This window comes from Zingiber officinale, chromosome 2B (assembly GCF_018446385.1).
Source record: "Zingiber officinale cultivar Zhangliang chromosome 2B, Zo_v1.1, whole genome shotgun sequence".
In the NCBI taxonomy this organism is placed as follows: Eukaryota; Viridiplantae; Streptophyta; class Magnoliopsida; order Zingiberales; family Zingiberaceae; genus Zingiber; species Zingiber officinale.
This window is the reverse complement of record NC_055989.1, coordinates 108187144-108208365: the sequence shown is the minus strand read 5'-3', so window position 1 is coordinate 108208365 and position 21222 is coordinate 108187144. Positions and strand designations below refer to the sequence as shown.

General features: G+C 41.0%; 1 protein-coding gene across 3 annotated transcripts; it reads right to left on the bottom strand.

Moving 5' to 3' along the window:
* Positions 1 to 248: 248 nt before the first annotated feature.
* LOC122046726 (ruBisCO large subunit-binding protein subunit beta, chloroplastic) lies at positions 249 to 4954 on the bottom strand. Of its 3 annotated transcripts, none has more exons than XM_042607555.1 (16): positions 4807 to 4947; positions 4449 to 4512; positions 3829 to 4077; positions 3606 to 3731; positions 2735 to 2872; positions 2561 to 2656; positions 2202 to 2444; positions 1848 to 2082; positions 1580 to 1749; positions 1422 to 1499; positions 1257 to 1328; positions 1064 to 1168; positions 867 to 959; positions 709 to 801; positions 508 to 631; positions 249 to 442 (listed from the first exon to the last, which is right to left on the bottom strand). In XM_042607555.1, exons 3-16 carry the CDS (start codon positions 4069 to 4071, stop codon positions 429 to 431), a joined length of 1830 nt encoding a protein of 609 aa, XP_042463489.1. In that variant the 5' UTR covers positions 4072 to 4077; positions 4449 to 4512; positions 4807 to 4947; the 3' UTR covers positions 249 to 428. The 3 variants fall into 3 exon arrangements, with proteins under 3 accessions (XP_042463489.1, XP_042463488.1, XP_042463490.1); XM_042607554.1 differs by having other exon boundaries at positions 3829 to 4074; XM_042607556.1 differs by lacking the exon at positions 4449 to 4512 and having other exon boundaries at positions 3829 to 4074; positions 4807 to 4954.
* Between the last annotated feature and the right edge of the window lie 16268 nt (positions 4955 to 21222).

Below are 21222 nucleotides of genomic sequence, written 5' to 3'. Positions count from 1 at the left end.
TGCTCCTCTCCAAGGAGATATGCAAGTTCGCTTTAGAATTCGCATCACGAGCGTTGAATGGAGCAGCTGTGGCTCACCGACGATCGAGATTCGTTCTAGGATGGGATAAAATCCTGTCCCGGCCCCCGTTCAGCGAGAGACCGCTGGAGCCTCGTTAAATTCCTTGGATTTTCCCCTGGCTTCTGATTGGAAGATCAAATGGGTCCCACAGACCAATCTAATAACGTAGCCAGCAAGCTCAAATCCAATTGTCGAACATTCTCTCAATGTAAATAGTTGGAAACAAAACATCTAGTCATCGACATTCTGAAGAAAAAAAATTCCCTCTGCTCAAACTGGTTCTCAAACCAAACCGTATGTTGGGTTTTTGCCCTAAGCTACTCCGCATATGAAGCGTGTATATGATCCCTACGTCCTTCTTCCTCTGTTTAGTAGCCATAACCTGCCAGCAAGCAACTCGTAAGGAGATCATACAACTTGTTTCTAAACTTGTTTCAGTGTTGATACCTGAGTTGTCCATTGGGTTCCCTGCTGGAACAGGCTCCGGTTCCTTGATGTCGACAACCACCACATCAGAAGTGAGGAAAGTCTTCGCTACTGAAGCAGCATGCTCCAAACAACACCTCACAACCTGTTGTTAAGTATTGCATTTATGTGTATCAATGAGAGCAATAGAATGTTGTGTGCATCGCATGAAAAGAAACAAACCTTGGTGGGGTCGATTATCCCCACAGCCATCAAGTCCTCGTATATGCCAGTTGCGGCGTTGTAACCAAATTTGAAGTTATCATTTGACAAGACCTAAAGCTTGAAAATCAAACATGAGTGGGTCAAAAATAGCTTTGGGAAATCAATGCATCGCATACCTTTTCGGTGACTACACTTCCGTTGACACCAGCATTTTTAGCAATCAACTTCAGAGGGTAGCTCAAAGCCCTCTTTACTATATCTGCCCCAACCTGCAAGTTGTATCGCGAGGAAAGATTTAGCATAGAAGACCTTGACATGATTCGTGTTGCCCATGCACATGAATGAAGCATTTCTATGCAGGAGGAATGCTTGCCTTTTGCTCATCATTCTCGAGAGACTCCTTGATGGCATCAACTTTCAGTGAAAGCCTCAACAACGTGCAACCGCCACCAACTACAATACCTTCCTCAACAGCAGCCTGAACATAAAGCACAAAAGGTGATTAGAATACAATCTTAAACATAGAGCATACTAAGAACAGCGAAATAAACAGCCATAAAATTCACCTTCGTAGCATTAAGGGCATCTTCAACTCTCAATTTCTTCTCTTTTAGTTCTGTTTCCGTCTGTGCTCCAACCTGCACAAGTTTGAGAAGCAAAGTAAAACAAGCCAGTCAAACATTGAGGCATATAGGCACAAAAAAAGAAACTAAAAACAAGCTTCAGCCTACCTGAATAACAGCAACACCACCAGATAGCTTTGCTATTCTCTCGTTGAGCTTTTCCTTCTCATACTCTTGCTCAGCAGCCTGTGTATATTAAATGCAGTTACTCATTTAGAATTTTTTATTATGTAAAAGTAAAGTATATTGTTTCCCTAAAATCCAACCTCAATCAGGTTTCTGATCTGTGCGACTCTTTTATTGACTTCCTCCTGTGTACTCCCATCACCGACTATGGTGGTTGAATCCTTAGTAAGCACAATCTTGGCAGCAGTACCCAAAACCTCTTTGTCAGCTTTATCCAGGGAAAGACCAACCTCATCTCTGATCACAGTACCTGCATAAACAAAATCAGATAAGAATCTTTGAAAGAATAATGCATTGCAAGCAGAATATATGGTAGCTGAATTATATGAGGAAAGCAAATAAATCAACCTCCCGTCAGTATTGCGATGTCATCAAGGTACTGACTTTTGCGGTCCCCAAATCCAGGGGCTTTAAGTGCAGCAATCTTTAATGCCCCTCTTAATTTATTCACAACCAGCGTTGCTAGAGCTTCTTGTTCAATATCCTCTGCGATTATGACAACTGGGTACCCCCCTCGTATAGCATCTTCCAAGACATTGACTAGATCCCTTGCGTTTGTGATCTTCTTGTCAACAAGAAGCAACTGAAAAATACAAAATATAAGTTAATGCAACCCTGCATTCAGTCATACACTAATCTGAGAAAGGAACTTTCCATGACAAAATATATATAGATATATATATACTTGTGATGAGATTAAACCTTGCAATTCTCATACTCAGCAGTCATCTTTTCACTGTCAGTCACAAAGTATGGGGAAATATATCCACGATCAAATTGCATTCCCTCAACAACATAGAGATTATTTTCAGCACTTTTCCCTTCTTCAAGAGTAACTACTCCCTTCCTCCCAACCTTGCTCATTGCGTCGGCAATCATATTGCCAATTTCATAATTGTTACCAGCACTAACAGCTGCAACATCTGCAAGTTCATTGTCTTCAACCTGTATCACAAGACTGCATAATTCAAACTAGTGATATCATTGCTAACATAATTTCTAGCTAGTCTGATTTCACATTTGGAGATGACTGATACAATCTGACAAAAAGCTCAGCTTACCTCCTTAGACATCTTCTTAAGTTCAGCAACTAGAGCTTTGGCAATTTTTTCAATACCACGGGTAATCTGAACAGGATTAGCACCAGCTGCAACTACCTGAAAGAGGTACACATAAGTGACCAGTTGGGACAATTAATCCACAAGCTGCTACAGAATTTGATCATGATGGTGTACCTTAACACCTTCAGCAATCATTCCTTGAGCAAGAACAACAGATGTAGTTGTCCCATCCCCAGCCAAATCATTAGTCTTAGCAGCCGCTTGCCTTACTAGTTTGGCACCAATGTTCTCGACAGGATCCTCTAACTCAACCTATTTTCAATTGGAGTTACAAAGGATAAATATCACATAACATAATAAATATCAAACAACAAGTAAAGCATCAATTATCAAAATGTTTTGCCATCAAATGGACAAAAAAGTGAAAATTCCACTTGTGAAGGGTAGCAACTATAATATTATGGGCAGAATAATCAGCTATGACAGTCAGTCATGCTGCCAATACACATCAATCAAAAGCATTTTCATGGAATTCAAGCAGCACAAATAAAATTGCACTACACAATGTTTCCTATTCAGATGTATCAATCCAGAAAGACCAACATCTAAGTGGCATATATATCAGAAGGTACATTCTTCAATGAAGCGAGCAGTATTGCATACTATACCATCCGATATAATTTCTTTCTCTTGCAACTGTGAGAATGCATGAGTTCCCAACATGACATTTGTATCCTTGCAAAGGACCATGTAAATTTAGCATGAAAACATTGCAGGGCTTGTTTGTCTTCAAGAGAAGTTAAAAAGTAGTGAGAAAAGAGACTTCTGTATCAAAAAATACAGAAAATATTAAATAGCATAGGCCACGCCACCTTAACTAACATGGATCATGATGACCAGTTGTCAAGAAAAAGCAAAACCAAATATGAAATTCACAGAAATGAATCATTCATAAGGCAGGAATATGAGTTAATAATCACTATATCAAACAAAGTGCGGAGAGTAACATGATACATTAGGTATCATCAAGTGAAGGATTTCCGACCTCTTTTGCTACTGTAACACCATCATTCACAATCTTAGGTGATCCATACTTGCTTTCCAATACAACATTCCTGCCCTTTGGGCCAAGAGTAACCCCAACAAGATCAGCAAGCTTGTTTACACCAGTCTGATGACACCAGAATGGAGTATTAGAAACAAAAAAGCACGTATTTAGGACTCAATAAGTCACATAGTTGGAAATATTTACTATCCATATAACATACTTGTAACTTTTTAATTGTTGAGCCATCTTTATTGAAGTATAATTCCTTGGCCATGGCATTAATCTTAAAGTTGTCTCTCCTCGAAGAAATGAAGCTTTGCCTCCTGCTACTGATGACTAAACTAGGTGATATAGAAACAACAGAAGAAAGCTTCTGTCTAGAAGTTAACTTCTTGTCTGCTCCAAAATTTCCAGGAGAAGCAATAGCACCAAAAGTAGACATTGCATAGAAAGTTGAAGCCATCGTCTGCTGATGAGAAACATAACATTATATTATCTCAAAAATAAAGGGGAAAATTCTAAAATTTCCAACTACGTTGTTTAAAGGGCCATCTAAAAACATATGAAATCAGATTTACAGCGGCATCTAGTGGTCCGGGAATGATGTGCAAGCATTTATTTATTTATTTTTGTGGTTCATAGAAGGATCTCTAGTAGTGCAATATCAGTACTTCGTCAAAATATTCAAATTTCGCACGACAGAAGCAGAATACGCCATTTAACAAATGTATATATTAAAATAAATTGGTAGACACAGCACAATGCTAAAAAGCAAAAAAGATATAAAGTGCAAAAATGTTTCCTACTGAGCAAAGCAATATTACTGAGTAATATACTCACTAAATTCGTTTCATTTTACACAAGAAGCAGAGATTTCATAACGAAGTTCAAGCACCAATCCCCTCTGCAATCAAATGCAACAAATTTGTAACTTTTAGAATCATATACAAGCCATAAACATTTCCAAAAATATCTTCGATAAATAAAGCATACATTAAGTCACTCGCAGTGAGCTGAAATGGCAAAAGAATCGAATTTTGTTTTGGGGTCAAGAGAGTTAAGAAAAAAATCTGAACCAAAACCCTGAAGGCTGACCAGCTCAAGTGTCTGGTCAAACTCTAAGCAATCAAGGTAGAAGGCCGTGCAAGCACCGAGCACAAGACCTCACCAAGAGAAGGAAAGGCAGCGAAAATCTCACCTTAAAACGCGAGCTTGAAGACCTGGGTCCGGTGGGATTTGAGCGAGAGTTCCACCACCGGCGACACAGATCGGAAGGGGAGGCGGATGAGGTTTTATGGGAGAAAACAGTTTTCTTTCCGGTTCAGCTCGAGAAGCTTCGGAACCATCTCGGCCGTTGGATTCGAGAGACGATCCCTTTAAATGGATTTGTGGTACTATCTAGAAAAGTCGATGAAATTATTTCATCTTAGGGTTTAGGATTGAGGTGGGACATAGAATTATTAAATCTTATTATTTTATTAAGAGTATGAATTTTTTACTAACTTTCGGTAAAGTTTAAAATTAAAGTATATTTGATCATATCTCAAGACTGAGAAGATGATATAAGAATTTTAATGAATAATTTATTGATAGATAGAAGATTTTTTAAGATTAAAAAAACTCTTCAATAATTTTATGTATAATCATACGATCTAATAAAATATTGGTGACCTAGGATTGAGGTGAGATTCTTGACTAGGTCTTTCGACGTTCAAGTCAGTTCTCACTACAAGAGGTAGATGAAGAACAATAAGGAAACTATTTGCAAGAGGATAGGATTCAGATGCAAATGCTTATATACTTTGCCAACGGAAAGGATCCTCTTTTATACCACCTCACATAACCTCCGCGATCGTGAGGTGGTCCCCGATACCTCATAGTTTGTTAGAAAATGAAAGAAAGTACATCCTGAATGTTTCGTATAATCCAAGAAATCTTTTTTCTACCCAAGATGTACCTCCTTTGTCGTTATTCATTGTGCCCTTATTGAGACGGTTAAGAGAATATGCTGCTACAATCAATATGAGAAACATAATAACCTTCGAAGAAAATCCTAAAGGAATATTCTCCGACAAGTTTTAACAGTTTGTCATAATGTTGTCTGCTGCTAATCTGTTGAATATATATCGGTCGGTCCACAAGGCCAACCGTATTGTTGCCATAATATCAATCTGCTCTATCATATATTGCATGTTGTAGAAATTTGTTCAGAAACTAATATAATGCCTACAATTTACCAAAGTTTTATTCAAGAAATCATGTGACAGATCATGCACGTTATAACTTTATTTCAAGGACAATGTGACATAGATTAGCTTAAACCTCGTTGACCTGTGTCCGACCGAGCATACGTGTAGAGTTTCTTAAGGATAAGCGTTTTTAAGCCCGCCCAATCTTTACCCGGTCGGGTATACAAAGGAGGCCTTGTGTTTGATTAATCTTCGTCCGGTCGATCTTATACCAAGAGTTTTATAAGGCCACATGTCTTTAAATTCATTCGGGCTTTACTCGGTCGACCGTATATTAAAAATTATATATAAGGTTGAGCACCTTTGGACCCCCCTGGGCATTGACCGGCCGAGTGTTCACATAGAACCTCATGTTCGTTCGGCATCTATCCGACCGACCGCCTATTAAAAGTTATATATAAAGTTAAGTATCTCTGGGTATGCCCGGTGATCCTATCCGGAATCTGAGTCAGACAAAGGCTGAATGAGATAGTGTTGGCGTTGATGGAGAGGTGACTTGGACACACCTAGCGTATGTGCACTAGAAAAATGAACCCCCACATGGTACTCCTCGACAGTGGTAACAAGACCGGCAACACTTTAGCTCTGTACACACTCAGACAAGCACACGGGACATCAAAGATCAGAAACTAGGAAAAAAGTCTCAGGCGCAGGTCCTCCGACGCTCAAGTCAGGTACTTTTTCCCTAAAAGAACAGTGTACAAAGGAAAAAATAATTGTAGAAGATGAGTGTGTATGTGCGCATACCTGACTAAGGGAGATGACCTCCCTTTTTATATGACGTTGCATACCATCAGAGCTGCATGTTGTCAGAGAATGTCGGGTGTCAGTGCCTGTCAGGTGAGAGAAGGTGTACGATGACCTTCTATTGGTGGAAGGAAGGTTCCATTTGCAGGCAACAGCAGACCATTAGAATATTCCTTGACACATGACAGTTATTCTCTTATAGGAGGTTACGATTCCCTAACATTATGTTGTCGCTTAGTGCTTTCTGTCCTGCCTTAGTTTAGCTACGGACAGCTCGGGATTGTTGGTACAGCGGAGGCCGGCAAGAGGGGGTGAATTGCTGAAAACACAAGATAAAAATATCCTCCTCGGATTTCAACTCAGAAAAGCAATAGTAAAATAATAACAATTAAATTAACAGAAGTAAAAAGAAACTCAGCAATTAACCTGGTTACAACCAAGGAGGTTGTTAATCCAGGGCGATGAAAAAGCTCACTAGAAGAATCTCTTTCTCTGAAGGCGGAGAAGCCTTTTACACACTAACGGCTCAGAACTATTGCTAGGAATTAAGTACAGAGTTGATTGTCAAAGTTGTTATTGAATTCCTAGCTCCAGGGGCCTTTTATAGCTCCTGGAAAGTCTATCCCGAGGGTCTAAGGCGCCTCCAACAAGGTTTAAGGCGCCTCCAGCTCGGTCAGCGGATAAAACTTTATCCGCAGCGCAAACGGTCAAAACAGACTGTTGAAGGCGCCTTGAACAGGCTTGAAGGCGCCTTCAAGGGCGCCTTCAAGCTTGTTTAAGGCGCCTTCAAGCTACACCTGCTACAGTAATTTCCAGCCTCTTTTGACTCCTTTTCTTCTTCGCTTTGGCTTCCGAAGCTCCGTTCTTTTGGGTGATTGCGGCCAACCAGAATAGGGCTCACCCGAACCCAATTCCCGGCCTTCTCCTCGAGCAGCCTTCCGTCCCGGCTTAACGTCCCTCGAACGCCGCGCACGCTCTTCACGCCCACCGGAGTACTCTTCCACAGCTCTCTCGTCCTTCGGACGCACCGAGCCCGTCGGCTCCCTTCCCGTGTCGTCCTTCTCGCTAGCTGCGTCTTCCACTCGACTTCCTGTGCTCCTAAGCTCCTGCACACTCAGACACAGGGATCAAACACAGCAGGACCTAACTAACTTGGTTGATCACATCAAAACTACCACGGGGTCCAACAGGGATGACCGTTCGAGTGAGCCCCTTGACTTGAGTCTTGATGAGGGAGATGAGCTGTGGCGTGGGCCCCATCTTTCATGCTTGGATCGCTGAAAAGTCGACCGGGAGTTATCTTACTGAAAGTACCAGACCTAGCTATGCGACCCGAGCTGAGGAAGTCCGACCAGTCAGGGTAGGTCAGGCACTACTCTAGGCTACATCTTATGTCTCAGATCTGAGACTCCACTCTGTCTGTACCCAACTGGGAATTATACGACCAATAACGTTAGGCGGTCTAACTCCTTTCCCCTCCTAACTGTTAACTGTCACGTCCCTTTGACTTCTAACCACCCTTGACTGTCATGTCCCCTTGACTTCTAACTGTCTGGCCTTATCGGGCCCTACCTTTATGCATCGTATCACAAGCCTCCCCTCCAAATATAGTCGAAGGAGGCTCAAGTCCGACTGACTAGACTCAAACTTGAGTTTCATTCACTTCGCCATTATGACTATGAATGCTGCTTCTTTTCCTAGTGTTGGTTGATACTCAGAATATCGTATCGGTTCTCTTGTACAAAAATTTTGTATAAGTCCGGAACCATTCGTAACAACCTATTGTGTTCTTTAGAAATTAAATTAGGAATCGCAAGCGAAACTTAACATTATTGATTCCAAATTTAACTTATCTGTTCTTAGAGGTTTAAACTTGGATCGCAAACGATACTTAACATTATTGATCCAAATTCACCCATCTTACAAATTCAATTAAATATTAATTTCAGATATTGGCTTCCAGGTTAAACATGGCGAGGCACTATGCCTTCTTGGGTATGGGAGCATCCGCCACTTCCTAGACAAAGCCTTTCAACGAAATTTAATATTTAATTTCCTTATAGTAATCCTAGGTTTAACAAAAAGAAACAATTGAATCACAAGATCGAAAAAAACAAAAGAATACAAACTCGAATCACAAATTCGAAACCTAAAATCATATGCCTCTAGTGTTTGGTATTTCAAAATCTATACAAAGAAAACTAGTATGATGTGGAATATAATTACTAGTTATACCTTTCTTTGTAAGCAACAACCTCTTGATCTTCTATCGTATTCCTCTTCTTATCTCGGACGTTGTGTGGGCGACGATCTACCGAGACGAGAACCACCCAAGCTTCCTTCTTCTCCAAGCAAGTTTCGGCTATCATAAGAACTCCAAGAGAAGATGAGGTTCGGCCACCACCAAGCTCTAAGGGATGCTAAGAAACAAGACCTCCTATCTCTTCTTCTTCCTTTAGCAAGATCCGGCCAACAACCAAGCTCCTTGAGATGAAGATGTCGCCGGCCAAGGAAGAAGAATAGGAGATGGAGAGGAAGAGAGGGGCCGGCCACCAACCAAGGAAGAGAGGAAATAATAGAAGAGATATTGTTATGAGGTGAGGCACCTCTACTCTCTCTTTTATATTTCTTGGTCTTGGCAAATAAGGAAAGTTTTATTAAAACTTCCTTATTCTCTTTGCCAATGAAAGGAAAGTTTAATAAAATTTCCCTTTCAAACTTTATATATGTCCGGCCACTTTAATCCCTCCAAACAAGGAAAGTTTTAAACACAAAATTAAAACTTCCTAATTTATTTCCGGAAATTTTTAAATAAAAATTCCTCTTTTGAAAATTCCCTTCATGGTTGGTTATAAAAGGAAACTTTTATAAATTAAAATCTCTCTATTAAAACATGTGGATGATTTACAAAAAGGAAAGTTTTCTCTAAAATTAAAATCTTCCTTTCAATCTACAAATAAAGAAAGATATCAAATCTTTTCTTAATCTTTTGTAGAAACTATAAAAGGAAAGATTTAATTTTAAAACTCTCTTTTAAATCATGAGGATGGTTACAAAAAAGGAAAGTTTTATCAAAAATTAAAATCTTCTTTTTAACTATAAATAAGGAAAGATATCAAACCTTTCACTTAATCTTTTGTAGAAAACTATAAAAGGAAATATTTAAATTTTAAACTCTCTTTTAAAATCATGGCTTTCACATAAGAAAGATTTTTAAAAAATAAAAAACCTTTTAATTCATTGTGGCCGCCCACGCCAAGCTTGGGTTCAAGCTAGGGTCGGCCACCTAATGTAACCAACCCACCTTGGTTTGGTCGGCCCTAGCTTGGGCTCCAAGCTATGCTTGGCCGGCCACCTTAAGGTGGATATGAGTGGATATAATACTTTATAAATAAAAGGTTATGACAGAGACCGAGAGGAGGAATTGATTTTGGTCTCCCGATGAACTTGAGCTTCCCGTATTCGCCCCGAACACCCAACTCAAGCTCATCAATAATATCTCATTTCACTAAAGAGTTATTATTGAACTACCGCATCAATCCCATATTACTATATGGGCTCCTCTTTATCATGAGTGTGTTAATGTTTCTGTGTTTAATATATCGAATGCCCACTAATTAAATGAGTTATTGACAACTCACTTAATTAATATCTAGCTCCAAGAGTAGTACCACTCAACCTTATCGTCATGTCAGACTAAGTCCACCTGTAGTGTTTACATGACAATCCTTATAAGCTCCTCTTGGGGACATTATCAACCTAGATTACTATGACACAATTTCCTTCTATAATCAACAACACACACATTATAAATAATATCATTTCCCAACTTATCGGGCCTCTTGATTTATTGAACTAAATCTCACTCATTGATAAGTCAAAGAAATAAATACTAGATATATGTGCTTGTTATTATATCAAGATTAAGAGCACACACTTCCATAATAACAAAGGTCTAGTTCTTTTATTCAGTTAGTATAAAAAGAACTTACCTTAAATAGTCATGCTCAATATACTCAGAGTGTACTAGTGTAATTTTATAGTTAAGATAAACTAATACTAAATTACACTACGACTATTCCAATGGTTTATTCCCTTCCAACTTAGTCGTGAGCTACTGTTTATAATTTATAAGGAATTGATAACATGATCTTCTGTGTGTGACACCACACACCATGTTATCTACAATATAAATTAATTGAACAACTACACTTTGTATACAAATGTAGATATTTGACCAATGTGATTCTTATTTCTAAATAAATGTTTATACAAAAAGCTAGGTTTTTAGTATATATTCCAACACCTAGACCATCGATATTGTAACTTGTTTAATTGCTCAATCAACCTCAGGTGAAGGGCCACTTTAATCTCTGCAAAAGGCAACTTTTCCCATCTTCCTCTTTAAAAAGAGTTTACCCTCACCCACATATACATACTTTCCTTTAACTAATGTCCATTACTCATGGAGTTGAACGTCGAGTTTAGTGAACTACAACACATTCGCCAACAACTGACACATATGACCCAACTGCTTGCCCAGAAGGATACAATCTTAGCCGAGATGGCACAGAAGAGGGATCTTCAGTCTTTCCTTTATAGGAAAATTGAAGAACTCTTGCTAGTTGTTAAATCACGGGCACGTGCTGAGGTAGCGCTGAAACAGAAAGCCTATTCAGACCTGGAGAGTCAGGCTCAATTCATGATCTATTTGAAAGATAAACACGCCTCTTCCATGTCCCATATGTAGAAAGAAGCAAAGATTAAAAATGAAACAATTGCTCAACAATGGCGCATTCTTCAGTTGACTCAAGCTAAGGTAGCACAGGCTCAACTTCATCTTAAAAAAGTAAGTCAAGTAGAACACTTTTGCCCAGGGTGCCAAATCCCCGCTATCACTAGCAGAGAATTTTAAGCACTTAGATGACCTCTATGTTCTCACTGATTTAAGAATGAGATTTTGAGGAGCGCTCCCCTGTAATTTATCAATTAAATACAGACCTGATCGGGTTTCAATCTTTACTCATGTCCTTTTACCTTTTTCCCACTGGAACTCCCTTGCTTCATGCAGACGTCTTTAATAAAAAGGGCATTTTTGAATATCCATGAATTACGTGACGATAGCAACTTTAAGTGCCCCCCCCCCCCCCGAAAAACTACTTCTCTGAGCTATGGCAAGGGCCCTGCCCGTCTATCACCCCTACTGTGGTGAGTTTAAAATACTGACCAAAAGGTAGTTGGTGAAGGCCTTGCTCGCTTATAACCCTCGTTGGGGCGAGAGTATAGAATGTCAACCGAGAGGTTGTTGATCATGAGAGCATGCTCACTTATAACTCGTGCTGGGACGGGAGTTTGGAACACCAGCCGAGAGGTCATTGGTCGTGAGAGCATGCTCACTTATAACTCGTGTTGAGACGAGAGTTTGGAACGCCGATCGAGAGGTCGTTGGTCGTGAGAGCATGCTCACTTATAATTTGCGTTAGGGCGAGAGTCTAGAATGTCGACCGAGAGGTCGTTAGTTGTGAGAGCATGCTAAGTTATAACTCGAGCTGGGCGAGAGTCTGGGACGCCGATCGAGAGGTCGTTGGTCATGAGAGCATGCTCACTTATAACTCGCGTTGATGCGAGAGTCTGGAAAGTCGACCGAGAGGTTGTTGGGTGTGAGAGCATGCTCACTTATAACTTGCACTGGAATGAGAGTCTGGAATCCCGACCGAGAGGTCGTTGGGTGTGAGAGCATGCTCACTTATAACTCACGCTGGAGCGAGAGTCTGGAGTCCCGACCGAGAGGTCGTTGGGGTGAGAGCATACTCACTTATAATTCGTGCTGGACGAAAGTCTAGAGTCCCGACTGAGAGGTCGTTAGACGTGAGAGCATGCTCACTTATAACTCGCGCTAGGGCAAGAGTCTGGAGTCTCGACCGAGAGGTCGTTGGAGATTGAAAGCATTCTCATTTATAACTTGCGCTAGGGCGAGAGTCTGGAATCCCGACTAAAATGTTGTTGGAGATTGAAGGAAATGCACCTGTGGACTTAGCCCAATCCACCTGTGATCATGAAACGTATTACATAAGATATTAGTTAAATTTGAATCTTACTTTAATTCCGAGGTTGGGATGAGGCGATAAATTTTAATCAATGCTTCCCGCCGCCTCCTACTCCATTTCCCGAGGTAGCCGTATGGAATTTATGGTCCTGGAGGCATGGTCCCAGTGAGGCTTAGTGCCACTGTTCCCATATCAACTCTATGATTTCCCTGTCCTTTCCATCATAAATGCTACTTCATAGGAAGCTAACACATGTCACACAAACTTCCCTTGATATGATGTCCGACACACGCTTTCTGCATGTGACCCGATGACTCTTCTCTCCCTTGATCTGACGGCTCTTGTGTGTCTTGGTGTTTTGATTGTTCGGCTCAAATCCCTATGTTCCTTAAGGGTTTTGGTTTAAAACCCCTAATGGCCTCCAATAGTTGTTCATCAGTCCTTCGTCTTCCTTCGACCTTTCCTTCTCTGTTCGTTTCTGCTCGTTCACTTTTTCCTTGGTGCATCTCCTTTGTAAGTGTTTCTTCTCCCTCATCTTCTGCTCCTTCATTTTTCGATTTGATAATGACCGGAGAAACGATAGTACCGTGTTACGCGTATTTTCGTTCTGATTTTTATAAGAGTGACCTCAGGTCGATACAATCTATCTTGTAGCTTTTTAAAGCATACAAGTTTCACCTTTCAGAACCCGATGACGACCCTTGTCCTCTTCCCACTAGCTTCGTGACCTTCTTCAATGACCAGCTTCTCGACAGTTTCCGCTTTCCTATCCCTTCCTTCTTTTTCTCCTTGAATCAATATTTTGGTATCCCCTTATCCCAGTTCGCCCCCAATGCCTTCCGTGTCATGTGTGGAATGATAATTCTGTGCCGCTTGTATGAGATTCCTTTGATTCCTCAACCTTTTTTACCATTTCTATTCCCATAAGCGATCAAAGTTGGGTGTTTTCATGGTGTAATTCAGGACCGGGTATAAATTTTTCGAGACATGCCTTCTTCCAATAAAGGCTAAAAGTCTCATTTTTTTCTATATCCAGTTGCCTGAGTCTATGACTTAACCTGTTGAATGGTATCACAATCTTCCCCCTCCTTTTGAATTGAGCGATCATCAACATCAGCCCGCCTGTTTCATTGCTTCTGAAAAAAATTGGATGGAGTGCAACTTCAACTCTCTTCTCTACTATAGGAGAGTGTGTTGTACACTTTCGGGTTGAGCCCCATCCAGATATCTTTGAGTGCACCTTTTGGTAAGATTACCCGACTCTCCTTTCATATCTTCACTAACTGAGGTATTTTCTTTTACCTGCATAACTCATCATGTTCTAAACCTTCTTTCTTTACTCCTCCGCAATGCCCAGCGAAATCCTGCGGAAGCGAGGCAGAGAGGTTATGTCCGGCAAAGAGGTTCCTCAAGCCAGCGCCTCAGCAGGGACCTCCTCTCAACAATCGGGGGACCATGAGACCCCTGAAGATGAATAGCTTCCTATCGAGGCAACTTGCGATAAGAAGGCTTCCTCTCTGGCTCCCGAGCAACACTTGCACCTTCAACACAAGAGACGGCGTGTTACTCCATCAGTCCAATCTTCCCCCCAGAGGCCTCCTATGTCACGGGCATCCTATAAGACCAAAACTCCTGCCCGGGTAAGCACCCCAGCTTCGTCGGAGGCTGCAGCCTCCTCTCCTGTCTCCATCCCAGTCCAAGAGCAGATAACCTCCCGGGTAGAAGGCCAGTCCGGGACTTCTACACCCTCTACTCCTCAATCCTTGAGCCAGTAACCACCCACGGCTCCTGCATCCTCTTCTCGCCTCTAGGAGCGATCCAAAGGAAGGTATGTCTTCACTTCTTCATTTCAACTACCGCCCCTCCAAGTGATGGGTCCAACCCCTTCTTCTAGCACTCCCCCCAACTACGGTCAGGTGCAACTCCATGGTGCCCTGGCCTATTCATGGAAGAGCAATGTCGACCAGATTTTGGAATACCCCCAACTGGACTTGGTCGACCAATTCTCTCAACGATCAGTGTCGGTAAGTTTTATCTGCTCCCTCTCCACGTCCTTGGAATACTGCTAATCCTGCCCGCACTTTTTATAGACATGTGTCATGGGGCTGGGCCTCTCCTAGTACGTAGCCGATCTTCATCGGGAGAATGAGTCTTTGAGGATTCGAATTCAGGGGATGGAGTCCCCTTTGATCGCGGGTCGCCTTTTGACCTGAGGACCCGTGAGAGTTTGATTCAATCCCACCTACAGATGATAGAGGACAAAACTCGAATTGCTCGGGGCCTAGCCTATGTTGAGTCCGATAAGGTGAAGTTCCTGGAGATTGCCCTGAAGACCAATGAGTCCAAGCTTAAGTCTAAGGGCATAAGGCGAGTTCAAATCCTGGCCGACTTAGAGGCGAGGGACATAGAGGTTACCAATCTCTCCTCCCAACTACAGGACCTCCAAAGGGCACATGCCTCCCTGCGGACAGACCTGGCGGCTAAAATAGCAGATCTGTCTGCCAGCACTAATCGGGAGGCCCCCTTCAAAAGCAATTGGATGCGGCTCGGGCTGCCCTCAAGTCTATACAGGCGGAGCTCTCAGCGGCCAAGGAAAAGACAGCGGATTCCCACCAAGAGTGTGCCCTGACACGAGACAACGTAGACAAGGCCAGGGAAGAGCTGAAAGACTACTAGGCGGGCGAGGGCTCTCGTCTAGCAACTCACAAGATCTCCTTTCTAGCTTCTAAAGATTTTGAAACTAAGATAGGTCATCTCATCGACTAGATGATTTGTTATGGTGGCCCAGGGGCTTTGTTGCAACTGTAGGAGAAAGGTTTGCCCCGGTCGACTCCTCCTGAAAACTTCCTAGACCGGGCCCGTCTCCTCAACGAGCTACCTAACGAAGTCTTTCCTTCTTTTGAGTAGTTTGTGCTATTTTATAATTATCTTCCTCCATTCTGAATGATGATGTAAGGTTTCAAACCTCTCCATGACTTTGAACTTAAATCCCTTTAAGATGTTGTGTAAATCAACATGTTATCAGTATGCAATGTGGTGCTTAAATGTCTATTGGGCCCGTCCAAGACCCTTAGACATTTCACCTTATATGATTAAGTAACTTATTAAGTGTTTGCCCCCTTCGTGGATGTCTGGTCGGGTTATCACCTGGGCAGGCATCAGCAAGGGTCATTTCACCTGACCGAGCGTTAATCCTTACTGGCCACTCCATCTTCCCGAATGAGTTACGTAGTATAACTACTCGATCAGTCGCAAGCAACAGTGATTCCATGGTCCTCCCACCTGTCCGAGTAGGGATTACTGTAGCATCGCCTGTCTCCGATGTCATAAAGACTTCCAACCCTTTTTTTTATCATGTGTCATTCGACCCAGCTTTTTCTAACAAGACCCTTTTACACGGTATTCTAAAGTGATCCAACGACCAACATCACTTACGCGCCTACACCTGACACCACATACATTGTTTATGGATCGCATTATTGGCGCTGATATCGAGGCATTTATTCTAGCGTCCCTCCTGACAACTATAAATAGTCTACTCTACATCTCCTTCGGACTCTTTACTGCTAGTTTGAGCCCTCCTCCCTTCTCTTCTTCCTTCTGTGTTTTTGCCTTCTCACATTCCTTTTGCTCTCCATGGATCTTTCAATACCTATGCCCGCTCTTGGCGTGTCGACCTTCAACGGTGTAGATTTGGATGATCTTCGCTTCAACTACAAAGTGTCCGTAGCCATGCACGTTATCATACCGTCTAAGGTTCATAAATTTTCCTGGCCTCCTCAGGGTTATGTGACTTTTTTTCAAAGAACAGATTGTAGCTGGCCTCAATTTTCCTATTCACCCTTTCCTCTCTGAAGTGAGTCGCTATTTTTGCATTCCCCTTTGTTAGCTTACCCCTAACTCCATTCGGATTTTGTGTGGGTTCGTTCTTGTTTGTAAATTATGTGACCTTCGTTGGACCCCTCGCTTGTTCTACTACTTCTTTTCCCCTCGATGTCCTACCGAGAGCTTTTTTCGCCTCTAGGCCTACATCAGGACCACTCTTTTCACTCCCTTATCCTCTTTAGGGTCTGAGTGGAAAGTAAAGTATTTCTTCCTTCGCTTTTCCTCTGGCGTAGACTAGTCCACCGAGCGAAGGTCCTTGCTTCCTTCAGCGTCTTTCTTGGGCAATTATCGTGCATACCCTATGTTTATGAAAGCAGAGGCACAACTAGCGGGCTAGCACTTCAACCTGCGCATGCTACTGATAGAAGATGTGTTGTACCTGTTTAGGCTAAGCGTCATTCCTTCGGAGCTTCCACATTCCCTTGGTAAGTATTACCTTTGTCCTAATTTGCTTTTGCCTTCTTATCCTAACCCTCACTTTGCTACAGTGGACACTCTTGCTAGGGCATCTTTGATCGTGCCTCTTCCACTGAGCACTTTAGAAATAAATCGTCAAGGGTGAACAATCCTAAGCAGGCGATGCCCCTTGCTTCCAATCTGACCGCTCTCGGGATGGTCGTGGATAGTACTTCATCTCGTCCTGCCGCCCCTCCCGTGACACATCCTGGTAGCTCTATCCCTGAACCTGCTTAGCAAACTCCTCGTGTTCCTCTCACTCGTCACCCTCTTCCTTCGGAAGAGGGGTCAGACTCAGACGATCAGCCGCTTTTGCGTCGGCCGAGGCACAGGCCTGTTAAGGCCGGCCATGGGGCCAGGGCCTCCATACGACCTAGGTGCCCCTATTAGCTGCAGCATCTGTTCCAGAACCACAATCCCAGGGTGCCCCTTCCATTCCTTCATATGCTCGATCGGGGCTTGACTGAGGGAAAACTCCTGTGGTTAAGAAAGAGATCGATCCGGAGGGGGATCCATACCAGCTACATTGGCTAGGCCTTCCTCTCCTCGACCATCCACCGTTGGTTGGTCCTAGGAAAATCGTACCGGTTCCATTGTACAAAAATTTTGTACAAGTCCTAAACCATTCTTAACAACCTATTGTGTTCTTTAGAAATTAAATTCGGAATCACAAACGGAAGTTAACATTATTGATTCCAAATTTAACTTATCTGTTCTTAATGGTTTAGACATGGATCGCCAACGATGCTTAACATTATTGATCCAAATCCACCTATGTTATAAATTTAATTAAATATTAATTTCTATAATTGGCTTCCAGGACTGCATGGCGAGGCACTAGGCCTTCTTGGGTATGAGATCATCCACCACCGCCTAGACAAAGCCTTTTAAAGAAATCTAATATTTAATTTCCTTATATAACTCTAGGTTTAATCAAAAGGAACAATCGAATCACAAATTCGAAAAAACACAAACTCAAATCATAAATTCGAAACCTAGAATTATATGCCTCTTGTGTTTAGAATTTATACAAAGAAAAACTAGCATGATGCAGAAAATAATTACTAGTTATACCTTTTGTAAGCAACAACCTCTTGATCTTCTACCGTATTCCTCTACTTATCTCGGGCGTCGTGTGGGCAGCGATCTACCGAGACGAGAACCACCCAAGCTACCTCCTTCTTCTTGTGAGTTTCGGCCATCACAAGTATTCCAAGAATAGATGAGGTTCGACCACACCACCAAGCTCTAAGGGATGCTAGAAACAAAACCTCCTTTCTCTCCTTCTCCAAGCAAAATTCGGCCACCAACAAGCTCCTTGAGAGTTGATGTCGTCGGCCACCAATGAAGAAGAAAAGGAGGAGAGGAAGAAGATGAGAAGGGCCGGCCACCAACTAAAGAAATAGAAGAGAGAAAAACTAGAACATAAGTTGTGAGGTGAGGCACCTCTACCCTCTCTTTTATATTCCTTGGTCTTGGCAAATAAGGAAAGTTTTATAAAAACTTCCTTATTCTCTTTGACATTGAAAGAAAATTTCAACAATTTCCTTTCATTAATCAATGTGGTCGGCCACCTCTCTTCCTTCAAGCAAGGAAAGTTTTAACACAAAATTAAAACTTCCTAATTTGTTTTCGAAAATTTTTAAAATAAAAAAGTCTCTTAAAAAATTCCTTTCATGGTTGGTTATAAAAAGAAACTTTTATAAATTAAAATCTCTCTATAAAAACATGTGAATGATTTACAAAAAGGAATGTTTTCTCTAAAATTAAAATCTCCTTTCAATCTACAAATAAGGAAAGATATCAAATCTTTTCTTAATCTTTTGTAGAAACTATAAAAGAAAAAATTTAATTTTAAAACTCTCTTTTAAAATCATGAACATGGTTTCATAAAAGGAAAATTTTATCAAAAATTAAAATCTTCCTTTCAACTACAAATAAGGAAATATTTCAAACCTTTCACTTAACTCTCTTTTAAAACCATGGAATCCACATAAGAAAAATTTTAAAAAATAAAATACTTTTTAATTTTATTGTGGTCGGCCCACCTAGCTTGAGTTCAAGCTAGGGCTGGCCACACTTCATCCCATCCAAGCCTTTATGTGGCCGACCCTTGCTTGGGCTCCAAACATGGCTTGGCCGGCCACCTAGGATGTATAAGAAGGTGGGTATGGGTGGATATAATACTCTATAATTAAGAGGCTACGATAGAGACCAAGAGGAGGAATTGGTTTTGGTCTCCCGATGAAATTAAGCTTCCTGTGTTCGCCCAGAACACCCAACTTAATTTCATCAATAATAATTCATACCACTAAAGAATTATTATTAAACTACCGCACTAATCTCAAATTATATTTTGGGCTCCTTCTTATTATGAGTGTATTAGTCTCCCTATGTTTAAGATATAAAATGTCCACTAATTAAATGAGTTACTGACAACTCACTTAATTAATATCCAGCTCCAAGAGTAGTACCACTCAACTTCATTATCATGTCGTACTAAGTCCTCCTGCAGGGTTTAACATGACAATCCTTATGAGCTCCTCTTGGGGATATTATCAATCTAGATTTCTAGAACACAGTTTCCTTCTATAATCAACAACACACACTATAAGTAATATCATTTTCTAACTTATCGGGCCTTTTGATTTATCGAGTTAAATCTCATCCTTTGATAAGTCAAAGAAATAAATACTAAATATATGTGCTTGTTATTATATTAGGATTAAGAGCACACACTTTCATAATAACTAAGGTCTAATTCTTTTATTAAGTCAGTATAAAAATTTTTTACCTTAAATGGTCCTACTCAATACACTCAGAGTGTACTAGTGTAATTCTATAGTTAAGATAAACTAATATCAAATTACACTACGACTATTCCAATGGTTTGTTCCTATCCATCTTAGTCGTGAGCTACTGTTTATAATTTATAAAGAACCGATAACATGATTTTCTGTGTGTGACACCACACACTATGTTATCTACAATATAAATTAATTGAACAACTACTCTTAGCTTATAAATATAGATATTTGACCAATATGATTCTTATTTCTAAGTAAATATTTATACAAAAACTAGGTTTTTAGTATACATTCTAACAATCTCCCACTTATACTAAAAGACTATGCTGCCATATACCCTGTCATACATCTGATTCTCATCCCTTCAACATGTCCATCAAAAGTTCTTGCCTTAAGGGCCTTAGTGAAAGGATCTCTCAGGTTATCACCTGATGCAATCTAGGCGGCAACAACTTCTCCTCGTTATACGATGTCTTGTATTGGGTGGTACTTGCGCTCTATTGTGTTTACTTGTCTTATGGATGTTGGTTGGTCCTACGAAGATCGTACCGGTTCCACTGTACAAAAATTTTGTACAAGTGTCGAACCTTTCCTAAACAACCTATTGTGTTCTTTAGAAATTAAATTAGGAATCACAAACGGAACTTAACATTATTGATTCCAAATTTAACTTATCTATTCTTAATGATTTAGACTTAAATCGCAAGCGAAACTTAACACTATTGATCCAAGTCCGACCTATGTTACAAAGTTGATTAAATATTTATTTCTAAAATCGGCTCCCAGGTCAAACATGGCGAGACACTAGGCCTTCTTGGGTATGAGATCATCCACCACTGCCTCGACAAAGCCTTTTAAAGAAATTTAATATTTAATTTCCTAAAATAACATTAGGTTTAACCAAAAAGAACAATCGAATAACAAATTCGAAAAATAACAAAAACACACAAATTCGAATATCTAATCCGAAAATCTAGAATCATATGTCTCTTGTGTTTGTAATTCATACAAAGAAAAACTAGTATGATGCGGAAAATAATTACTAGTTATACCTTTCTTTGTATGCAACGACCTCTTAATCTTCTACCGTATTCCTCTTCTTATCTCGGACGTCGTGTAGGCGACGATCTACTGAGACGAGAACCACCCAAGCTTCTTCTTCTCCAAGCTAGTTTCGGCCACCACAAAAAACTCCAAGAGATGTGAGGTTCGACCACCACCACCAAGTTCCAAGGGATGCTAGAAACAAAGCCTCTTTTCTCTCCTTCTTCTCCAAGCAATATCCGGCCACCTTCCAAGCTCCAAAGGATGAAGAGTTTCGGCCAAGGAGAAGAAAGAAAAAAAGAAGGGAAAACTTAGAAGGGCCGGCTACACCACCAAGGAAGAGAGGGAGGAAAAATAGAATAGAGTTGTTAGCCATGAA